This window comes from Seriola lalandi, unplaced genomic scaffold, assembly GCF_002814215.2.
Source record: "Seriola lalandi dorsalis isolate HSWRI2012SDOR001 ecotype SW California unplaced genomic scaffold, Sedor1 jcf7180002054690, whole genome shotgun sequence".
Classification (NCBI taxonomy): Eukaryota; Metazoa; Chordata; class Actinopteri; order Carangiformes; family Carangidae; genus Seriola; species Seriola lalandi.
In genome coordinates this window covers 517,492-528,819 of record NW_019525243.1, presented here as the reverse complement: position 1 = coordinate 528,819, position 11,328 = coordinate 517,492, and the positions used below count along the sequence as shown (strand labels likewise).

Sequence of the window (11,328 nt, the reverse complement as noted above, 5' to 3'; positions counted from 1 at the left end):
GGACATGAAATGAAACCAAGGTGGTCATGGGTTAGGGTTAGGTTCCATGTCATAATTTGTTGTGAACTCAATCTCCCATGTAGGTCAACAGACTGCTCAGTGACAGACATGACAATGGACCCTGAGCTTTTCCCATTAATACCCAGCTGTCCTAGAGCCTGGCTAATGCCTGCACCCCTTGTTGTGTAGCACAGTACTGAGTTATGGAACAGCTAGTTTGCTAATCCCTTCTACACATTGACTTGTATGACGGCCCAGGATGGACAGGCCCTGAAATCAATGCGAGGCTTCCTTCTTACCGCCAGACTCCAGGGCGTAGTCGACCAGGCCTGTTCGATCCTGGGAGTAGAGCCTCAAAGCGTTCTGGATGATCAGCTTCACTTGCTGGGGTAGAGACCACAACACAAGAGTTGGAGATTAAATAACAGCCTCAAACACATGGAAAACCAACACTTTTAAAGAGCTCATCATAGATTATGTGATAGAGGTCCGCAGTGATAATGATGCTGACAGTAGGAAGAATACATTCATTACCTCTTCTGTCAGTCCCTCAGCAGAGGCAGTATGCTGGACAGTCCCAGTTACTGTGTTAATGATGGTCTTGGCTTGAGACTCGGCCTCACCCAGGGTCTGGGCTCGGTTGAGCTCCAGCTGCAGGGACACGTTTCTCAGGATGCTCAGCTCCAGTGAGGCCAGGGACGCCTGCAGGTCAGGTGCGCTGACGTAGCGCTGGGACAGCCAGTAGATCAGAGACTCAGGCACCTCTCCCTGCTCCTCTCCTGATCCACCACTGCCAAAGAACAAAACCTGCAACTCCTTACGCACCTGTGAGGACACCTGTGCTGTTATCTGGAAAAGAGGTACAGAAATATAGCGAAGAAAAGAAATTTAATGGAAACTGGATGGATGAAAATCTTTGCAGTTAGTGGCACATTAAGTTGACATTACAGGAGTCATTATTTGTGTTTCTTACCGCTTCCTGCAGCGTATCCAGCTGCTCACACTTGCCCTTGCATCCCACAACACCCTGCAGGTCCTGTCTGACTTTACTCAGCTCCAGCTCAAGTCTCTTCACCTCTGCTAGCAGAGCATCATGGTCCTCCTGCTTTACACCAATACTGAATGAAAGACAGAATCCACGTGAGCTACCATAATCTTGAAGGACTTGCTTAACAAAATGTGATTAGCACATTGGAAAAACAAAAAAAATCAGTCCAAATGTGAAGTGGACAGTTTATTTATTTCTCTTGTTTTTGTACCTGACAGGAGCTGAGTCTGCTGCTGAAAAGACAACCTCTTTCTCTTTTTCCACCTTCTCGTGCTCATAGTGCTGCTGCTTCTGCTGCATCTCCTACAACACAGATCATGGATAAGCATTACTGAAGATAAACACAAAAAGGGAAACTTTCACTTTCATAATTTCAGAAAAAAACCCACTGACAGATGAACATGAGACACTATTGTCTCAAGAAGGAAAAGTTGCTTTGACTAGTCAGTTTCTTTCACTCAAGTTTGTCGCCAGTTTAGCACCAAGACTTAAACTACTGGGGAATTATTCCAGACCTGAAGAACTGCTTGTTTTTAGTCTGTTGTAGTTTTTTTGTTATTTGCAGTTGCTATACAAACAAAATAAAAACGGATAACAGAAATGACACAGCTATGACAGAAGAAGTAAAGTAGCTTTTACAGTGGACCCAAATTAATAATGACACCACATAAAATAAACATTTGATGTAGCACAGCTGTTTCTTTGTATACAGACTTGGCACTAAAACAACCAGAACTACCTTCATACCTGGTATCGTCTGTCCTCACCTGTCTGAGCTTGTCAGGTCTTATAACACCGTTGTCTCTATGGTTGTGGCATGTGTCCCATCAGTTTTCTGCCAGTTAGCGGTTAGTTAATGTTTATCATTTGACCTTGGCTCTTTCATTTTGTAGTTTTATTATAGATTCTAATCTATTGCTCACTTTTATGTTTCATCTACTTATTTTTTGCTTTGAATGATATATATTTAGAAAATAAGTGCCAAATAAGTAACATTGGCACATTTACTGTGATGTTAATCAATGTGTGCTTAGTCTGTTAAAATAACTAACAAAAAATAAATTTTAAAAAAGCCATCTTCCCACATTTCCTCATGCATTCTGCAGGCATGATTTTTCAGTGTAAAAGTTGTGAATCTGATGTATGTACCTCAGTCTTGACTGCCAGAGTGTTCAGCAGCAATTCTAAATCAGCCAGCCGTGCTGCCTGACTCTCTTGCTGATGTTTCTGCTTCTCTGCACTCTGCATGAACCAGGGATAAAGAGAAAACAGTGAGATGCATCTTAAGCAAAGGCGTGCGCTTGTAACTCAGCCCTTAAACTTTCAGAACAAACAGGTGTCCTTCTTCTCCTACCTGTGCCCTGTGTGTGTTCTCCTGTTCCAGCTCTCCTCGCAGCACACCCAGCCTCTGTTCAAGCAGGGAGGACACCCACAATCCCAGGCTCTCCCTGTCGGTCTGAGTGTGTAGATGCTCCCTCAGGGTGCTGTAGAGACCAAGAACGTCCCCATGACGCTGCTCCTGCTTTTCATCACCCTGTTTGACTCGCTCCCAAAGGAGGGCTAGCTGGCGTTCCACGCGTTCAAGACGCTCCAAGTCCACAGTGGAGACTGCCACTGGTGGAAGGATCGGCTGAGACGGAGGAGGAGAATGACGGAGTGAACAGAGAGGATTTATAATCATTTGTAATCACGGCAAAAGCATTATGGTCATTAAAAAAAAAAAGTCTTCAGTTGAAAATAGAAAAAGACAGTTCATGTAGTGTGGTCATTCACAGTTTACTCACATTCACTCATTGATTTATAATAATACTTTGTCATGTAACTTACTGGTGCCTGTGAGACTGGGGTGGCTGGGGTCGGCTCCAGTGGAGTCTCTGGTGTGGGGACAGAGGCAGGAGCTGGAGCCGAAGCTGGCACCAAGTCAGACAGGAAGGCAAAGGGAGACGCAGGGCGCCACTCAGTTAGGTTTATGGCTGGGAGGTAGGCAAGCAGGGCAGCAGTGGACGGACCCCACAACCATAGAGCTGCATATAAACAATAGGTAGTGGAGGTTAAACCTCACTCACCTGTTGGTTGGTCAATCATAACAAACTCATAATATATATAAACTTTTATCAGACCCTTCAGAAAAGTATTTTAAATTCTAGTGAAGATCATAGATACCAAACAGGCTGAATTGTGGGTAAATCTGTATAAAATAACACACAAATATCTAAGGTATTTACATTTACATGTACTGGAACAAGCACATGCAAAATTTACTGTATACACTGTGATACTGTCATGGTGAAAAGTGGAAAATAAAAATCAAGATTCAAGGGACCAGTATGTAAGTTGTTTACCAAGTCAGAATCAAGTCATGTCAAATTTTATATATGTAGTCCAACATCATAAAAAGCAGGTTTGCCTTAAGTGGCTTTACAATGTGTACAGCTTACAACATCCGCTGTCCTTTGACCCTTGAACCAGATAAAGGAACCACCACCACCACCAAAAAAAAAAAAAAAAAAAAAAAAAAAAAAAAAAAAAAAAAGAACCCCAGGAAGAACAACTTAGGAGTGACATGTGCAACAATAGATGCTGTGTGTAGAGTGGAGCAACATGGTAAACGAAGAAGAAATACATGTGTTTGGTGTGTAAATGTGTGTGAGCAGGGCTGAATCACAGAATGGAGTAACTCACTAGAAACCCAGAAAGGCTGACCTGAATCTAGTACTGGCTTTGCACGATACTCTAGGGATGCGTGCTGGTTGTAACATCTACTGCCTCCCTACAGACTGATTTTTGAAGCAAAGGAGCACTGCTGAGTTCTTATAAACTCACCAAGGAGGAGCAGAAGAGGCAACAGGAGCAGCAGGAGCTTCCAGAGTTTGGGAATGCATCTAAAAGACAGAGTCACACACTGGTTAGATTGATTAAGACCCCTTATAAACTGTTATGTTGTCAGTGTTGTTATGAAATCATCAATTATAGCAGCTTTCACATTTTTTTAAACCACTTAGTCATTAAAAATATCTATATCTCTCTTCTGTGTGTTGCAACACCCTCCTGCTCATAAGAAAAGTGGAGGAAGGACTCTTACCGTGTCAGAAAGAAGACGTTGAGGAGACACATGAGAGACACCAGCTGGTACCATCCTGTTGCAAGAAACCACAGAAGTCCCCTGCCTGCCTTCACTGGGCAGATTGAAAAAATATTTTAAAAAAAACAAACAAAAAAAAACACATTCAGACCAAGAATGAGAACACAATCAGACCATGTCGCCCAACAAAGAAGCAGAAAAGGCATTTTTCTAAGAAGGTGAGAAAAGAGTGTCACTAACCTGGAGCTGCAAGGAGCATCCAGAACAGTGAAAGCAGCTTCTTTGCCATTGTCCCAGCCCCTGATCCCAAAGCTTTGCCTGCTCTCACCACACAGTAACCTGGCTGGAGGAGGCAGTAACCTGGAAGACAAAATGAGAAGGGGGAAAAAATTCAAACTGATGAGTTTCAGCACCAGTGGTTTATACCTATTAAAAAGGGTTGAGTTATAAGCTTATCAGTACTACACTTATCCTTGTAACAGTATATTTATATAACAGACTGTTAGCATCATTAAGAGAAGTGGTGGTTAACCTGCATAAGCTAGGACGCTCCACAGTGCCCCCGCTAGGCGTTGAGGCCTGGAGGACTGTGTGAGGAGGATGGTGTGTGTCTCAGAATACTGCTTCCCTTTACAGTCATCACCTGTGTATGCCAAAATGATGGGTGGCAAGCAAACAGAAAACACAAAAGCAAAGGATGTGTGAAATAATTTGTGAACATATTAGAAGAATAAAAAACTAAGTAACAAAATTCTACAAATGATCAAAAGAGAGTAAACTGAAATGACTCCAAACCAATACAACAAATTATACGTGTGCAATGAAAAAAGAAAAAACACAAGCGGGCCACTTGCACGCATATTGCACCATTCTGCAATATGTGTGATGGCACACCATGCAAAGCTTGATGAAAAGCCCTCATCCCTGTTGTCATTCCACAGCTGTCTCTACTGACTGACAAATGCCTTTCTTGTTTTTTCCTCTGCACTTTAACTGCTCAGTTTCTGGCCTCATTATTCAAATGTGACACTGGCTTTGTTCAGAGTGGGAAAAAGTGAACTCTATTGTCAGCTGACTGGAGCTGCATTGCTCTGTTCATATTATGTGTTATTTTTCCCTTTATTTCATTTATATATATATATTTATATATATATATATATATATTTATTTATTTATTTATTAATTATTAATTTGGGTCCACTGTAAAAGCTGCTTTACTTCTTCTGTCATAGCTGTGTCATTTCTGTTATCCGTTTTTATTTTGTTTGTACAGCAACTGCAAATAACAAAAAAACTACAACAGACTAAAAACAAGCAGTTCTTCAGGTCTGGAATAATTCTCCAGTAGTTTAAGTCTTGGTGCTAAACTGGCGACAAACTTGAGTGAAAGAAAATCATTTACAGGTCACGACGGTCAACATGCTGCTGACTAGTCAAAGCAGTTCACACAACCTCTGCTCGCTTGTCCTCACACAGGTCACGCATATTATTAACTCTGTCAATCACGGCTACAACAAGAACACAAGTACAGAGAGAAAGAGAGAACATGTGTGTGGCTTGTGTGTGCGTCTGCTTACACAGGGAACCATTGAGATTAAGATGTGATGTATCTTCAGTCACCAGATCCTTCACATTCATGCTCCCACAGAAACTTGAATGAGCTGCAACATACATACAATACATTTATTTACATAACAAAAACATGTGTGTGAAAGGTTATGATGAAATGAGTGATGGATAAAGGAGGAGAGTAACGGCACAACTGTTTCTTCATGAAGAAAACGAGAATACAGGAGAATGAAAACACTTGACAGGATAAACACACAACTGCTAGAAACAAGAATAAAGAACTGCAGTGAAACCCCATGCTACAGAGTTTATACAATTCTTCTGCAGCTGTGAAAGGAACCAGCTGAAATCAGCAGTGTACTAGAAATAAAACTGACCTGCTGTCAAACACTGTGGGACATGGAAATAGGTGCATATTAGCCAAAACTTGACTTTTGTTTACCCAGTGTACACCACATCTGAGGAATCTTTCTAGTTCTGCTTGAGGTGTCATTTACGTGCACACATCCTCTTCACAACCTCATAAGAGCTCAAGGACTTGTATCAAAAATGTAACTTATCATCTGACAGTTTTGTCCAAATTCAGGAAATGGTGTTTTGGGCGGTGCAGTTTTTATTTAATCTCTAGTACACTTCCTCCTTCAGAAATAGAAAGCTTTGTGTGAAAGTGAAGGCTAAATGGACAGAGAGAAACAGAGAGATGAAGTGACCCTTCACACTCTTTAAAAGAAAGTCTACATATTTATCCCAATGTCAGACTCCTGCCTCCTTAAACAAAAAAGTAAGTGCTCAAGGAGGAGAGAAATGGTAACAACAAAGTTTATTAATAGAAGAGCAGGAGAGGAGGTCAGGAGCTGTGACCCGTGATCTTTGCCCTTTGAAGAAACGTCTGGTACCTTCTCCTTCATAGCCATTAGCCCTGTAGCCCATCATCCTGTGGAGAGTGGTCTGCTTTAACAGCCACAGTTGGGACAAACTGGAGGACACTGCTTGTCTCATCGAGTCCGACATCGAAGCAACAACACCTGGTGACACAGCCGTCCACACATACTGTTAGTCAAAACGCACACTTGAGGCATGGCACAAAGAAGTACAAATAAAAATTGGGGATAGGATGAGGGGAAAGTGAAGTGGATGACAGAAAAATCCTCCTAAAATCTCCTGAGGAGACCCTGAGAGAGAAAAACGACAGGAAGCCATGGAAAGCCCAATAAGAGAAAAGGTAATAAGGTTACATGTGAAATAGAAATAGACCCAAGCAGAAACATTAAGAGTGATGATGAGAAGCCTGCTGAAGATTTACAAATAGCTGGAAAAAAAAGAGATGAGTCTGAAATCTGAGAGAATGACAGGTATTGGATGACAAGCAAAGAACATCTCTTGTTGTATACCTTTTCCTGGAGGGCTCTTGGCCCTTGAACCCAGCCAGAGCACATTGTTGAAGACCAGGGTGACTAAGGACACTATGGGGGCCAGGGCTCGTTTGCTGTAGCGTATACACGTGTTAGACATAGACACCAGGACACCTGGAGAGAGACCACTACCAATTATATTCTCATTATCACAGCTGGATTAAGATATGGACATACTGGTCTTCAATCATTGAGTTCCCATAATTTTAGCATACAGAAGGACAAACGTTAAAAAGAACAACAGTCTGCAATTCCAATATGACATTTCATTCCAACTTCACGCTTCTCACCTGTCTTGTTCCTCTGACTCCTGTCTCTGGAGTATATACTTGTGAAAGGTGAAGATGATGAGGAGAGGGCACCAGTGGACGCTTCTGCAGCCTGAGATGATGATGATGTTGATGATGAAGACCGTGTAATAAATGAGTCCATCTCCTGAGAGTGTAAAGAGCAGTCTTTGCAGATGTAACCATTGGCGAGCGAGGTGTGGGACTTGGACACACTGGCGTCACCGTTGACATTTGATGAACTGTGGTCAGCGGTGGAGCACCTCCCTGAGGGAGAACAGCATGTACACAGATAAATAAGAGCCATTTATCAAAACACAAGGAAGTGATTAAATCCATAGAAAATGAATGCAAAGATATTACTAACTATGCTATTGCTTTGCTTGGAATACTCTGCTGAAGTTACAATGAGCAGCAGCCATTATCTACAGTGGTGGAATAAGTATCAAGATCTTTTACTTAGGTAAAAGTGTATTTTTCAAATTGTACCATTGTTACTATTACGAACAAAAACTAAGTGATAATCTTACTTCAGTAAAAGTTTGCAAATATTGTTGGAAAAATGTTCTAATAGCTAAAGAACAAGTATAAAGTATAGTCAGACTTTTGGGTCCCACTGTATAATTACTCACTATAAAGCCAAAATGGGCTTTCAGTGTTGCATTATTATGTACTACTAGATTTTTATTGATGCAGTAACATGTAAGCTGCAAGAGCTATTTTATGTGTTGTTTGGTGGTTTCATTTACTGTACAACAATGCACTATATCATCATTGTTATAGGTTTTAAAATCATCTGCAAAAGTAACTAGTAACTACAGCTGCTAAATCAAAAAATACAAAACATCCCTCAGAAATGTAGGGGAACTGAGACCCTTAAAATAATTCAATAATAACCAAGAATAACAGAATAACTTATTCACTACATAACACTTTACAGTAACGTATGAATGTCAGCTAAACAGACAGGATATGCAGATTATGTTTCTCTCTATCCCATCAATTCAATGCTCAAAGATGCTCAAATAACATCAGCATTTAGCAAAATCATTAATGGGTCATTTGAGATGGAATCTATATTATTCCACTGACCCCAGTGTCCATCCACAGACATGGAAGTGGTGGTTGTAGTGATGGTGCGTTGTCTCAGTTGGGTCTGGTCCAGGATGGAGCTGTGCAGGGAGCCATCAGACACTGTGTTGCTTTCCTGAACGCTGCTGCTATTGTTAATCGGAGTATTAACAGCTGAGAAGGAGAGGGTTTTCCTTGGAGTGGCGACTTGGCTCAGGGATAAAGACAGTGAGCTGGATGGCTGCTTCCTGCTCCGCAGTGTCCTGGGAGAGCAGAGACGGCACACGAATAGAGATGTGAGTTTCGTTGTGTGACAGAGGCAGGTAGTAGAATGATGTTTAGACTCAAGTTCAAAGAGACACAAATAAATAAGAATGCAGACATTTACTGATACTCTCTGGCCAGCCGAGTGCGTTAGTACCCATTGCATGTCTCACCGTGTCTCTCGCCTGGTGCTGGTGTAGCCGCTGCTGTTGCTGTGGTTCTGGGAGTAATCAGCCAGGCTCTCGTTGCCATAGTGACCGGCACTGGTCTGCAGACGCAGGCTCCGCCGTGACATCCTGGGCGATTCGTACACAGGAGCAATCTGGTGCTCCTTCTCAAACTCTAACGCCGCTGTGGAGTAGCTGGAGCTGAGAGATACAGGAAGGAGTAATCCAGTAGAAAGAGCAGGAAAGGTAGAAAGTGAGGGATAGAAGATGAAGAGAAAAAAAAAGTTTGATAAGAGGAGGTATTGCAACATAGTTAATCACAGGGTGGGGTAAGTTTTTAATGTCTGCTGCACAGAAATCCATTTTGAGACAAACACGCCTCAAGCGAATTTCAACCTCAAATCAATACTGAATGGGGATATCCTGTACTTTTTCTGATGTGTGTGTGTGTCATCTTCAGCAAGTCAACTTCAGAGAGGCTTCTTTTTCTTTTTTTTTTTTTTAAAACAAAAACAAACAAAACACAGGAGCGGACTAGCAGTGGGCCTGATAGGAAGTGAGTCAGTAACAAGGAAGGGAGAAAACAATAAAAAAAAACAAAAAAAGTACACTGTGTCTCTGACAGTGAAATTGGAAAAACGAGTCACATAAACACCCCAAAGCATGCAAGGCTGAAAGAAAAAAAAAAAAAAAAAAAACCTACTCCACTCACTGCAATCCAAAGCCAACCGTAAGTGGAAACACACCATGACTGTTGTAAATTTTGACTTTGCCATGCGTTGTGCAGCTGTGACTCACAGGGCCACACCCACCTGGCAGAGCGGGCCAACATGACTAACAGGCGACAGGCAGCAACTGTGAAATACATTGGAGCTGTTATAGAAAATATTTCTAATGTCCTGCTCTGTTGATGTAAACTGACAAACCATGCTAAAAAAAAAAAAAAGACATATTCTGCCCCCTTTCCCTGCTGTGGACAAGCAGGTAAAAGTTTGCAAAGTCAATCTCTTTTTTTCTTATTCAGTTGTGTTCACTTCCAGCTTACAATATTGGTGATGTGTGATGACTTATAATATGACAAACTGAACTGAAATGACCTGACCATGCTGCACTTTCTTTGCAGGCTGTGTACGCATGTCAGCTTGTCATTCAACTAGGTCAAGCAGAATAACTCTAGACATGCAGGGGAGGGTGGATGAAGGGGAGGGGCAGAGCACTTTATCTGTCACTGGAGGGCAGAGAATAGACTTCCTGTTGTGGAAAGCGGGGAACATCCTTGTTTAAACAAGAGTTGTTTGGTTTAAGGGACAAGCACAGAGTCCCATGTCAGTAGTACATCAAGGCAGAGTCTTGCACAAAGGACAAACTGTAGATTGAGCACTAGCAGCAGTATGTACATGCATGTGTCCATGTGTACACGTACTGTGCATGTTGCTCTCTGGCCCTCCCTCTGGCTCTAAACCCTGAGGATTACACACTCCCACCAAGAGCCAATTATGTGCTTTCGACTTTGCTCTGCCTCCTGCTCCAACTGGCACTTCTCTGAAACCATGACCAGGGCAGCACCTTTCCCTCTGCATCCTGTGGGTCTGACGAGCAGAGGTAGCGTCTACTGCTCCGCGAGGAGTGTGAATGTAAACGTACCAGTCTTTACAACCAGAGCCCTTCTTATCATGTGTATTTATGTAGAATATCTGCTGTTTAAGCTACAATCACAATACCTCTATTTATTTCAAAGCTAATAGATTATCATCACCTTAATAGTTTAACACAAACCTTTACTGATGTCTGTCTGTCCCCCAAAAATTAAACTAATACCTTGGAGTTGCAAGATTAACCGCTGTGTACTGGAAAACCAATACAACAGTCAACAGTGATATGGCTTCATCGCTTTAAAAATTGAAATGGCAACCAACAATTATCATTATTGATTCATTTGCCAATCATTTTCTTGATTACCATAATCAATAACTTGTTTGGCCCATAAAATGTAAAAAAATAATGGAAATGCCTAGAAAAGTTCCCACAGTCCAAAGTGATGTCTTGACTGTCTGTTATCTGACTGTGCTCATGTATGAAAAAAAAAAAAAAAAAAGCATTGAATCTTTACATTTCAAAAGCTGGGCTCAGCAAATGTTCAACCTTTTTGCTGAACAAATGACAAAAACAATTATTTGATAATCAAAATAGTTGACAATTTTCCGTTGATCAACAAACCTATAAAATCAAAAAGATTTAGCAGTTCTATCTAATATGAAACTCTTGCTCTGTGCTTGGGTGTGTGTATATGTATTGGTGTCTGTGTGTGACACACTCTTCTCCAGAGGGTTCTCAGTCACATATCTTGGAGCTAACAGTAAGTCCCTGAAAAAAAGAAAATCCCATCCAGAAGGACTGTAAACATGCAGCGTTACCATACGATATATCT

The 11,328-nt window shown here is 41.6% G+C and overlaps 1 protein-coding gene across 6 annotated transcripts in view; it reads right to left on the bottom strand.

Annotated features, from left to right (window-relative positions):
* sun1b (Sad1 and UNC84 domain containing 1b) overlaps positions 1–11,328 on the bottom strand; it is a 28,359-nt gene that overhangs the window by 3,281 nt on the left and 13,750 nt on the right. For 4 of the 6 annotated variants that reach the window (XM_087178517.1, XM_087178514.1, XM_087178515.1 and 1 more), the window contains 17 exons: positions 8,907–9,101; positions 8,491–8,732; positions 7,402–7,665; positions 7,091–7,225; positions 6,596–6,724; positions 5,708–5,791; positions 4,663–4,773; positions 4,371–4,490; positions 4,131–4,224; positions 3,872–3,930; positions 2,876–3,072; positions 2,403–2,678; positions 2,198–2,290; positions 1,260–1,351; positions 974–1,118; positions 535–849; positions 300–384 (listed from right to left, as the gene is read on the bottom strand). In XM_087178517.1, coding sequence (XP_087034643.1) covers positions 300–384; positions 535–849; positions 974–1,118; positions 1,260–1,351; positions 2,198–2,290; positions 2,403–2,678; positions 2,876–3,072; positions 3,872–3,930; positions 4,131–4,224; positions 4,371–4,490; positions 4,663–4,773; positions 5,708–5,791; positions 6,596–6,724; positions 7,091–7,225; positions 7,402–7,665; positions 8,491–8,732; positions 8,907–9,028 — 2,563 coding nt within the window. In that variant the 5' untranslated portion in view covers positions 9,029–9,101. The remainder of the gene's footprint in view (positions 1–299; positions 385–534; positions 850–973; positions 1,119–1,259; positions 1,352–2,197; positions 2,291–2,402; positions 2,679–2,875; positions 3,073–3,871; positions 3,931–4,130; positions 4,225–4,370; positions 4,491–4,662; positions 4,774–5,707; positions 5,792–6,595; positions 6,725–7,090; positions 7,226–7,401; positions 7,666–8,490; positions 8,733–8,906; positions 9,102–11,328) is intronic. The other 2 variants (XM_087178516.1, XM_087178518.1) reach the window with 2 other exon arrangements.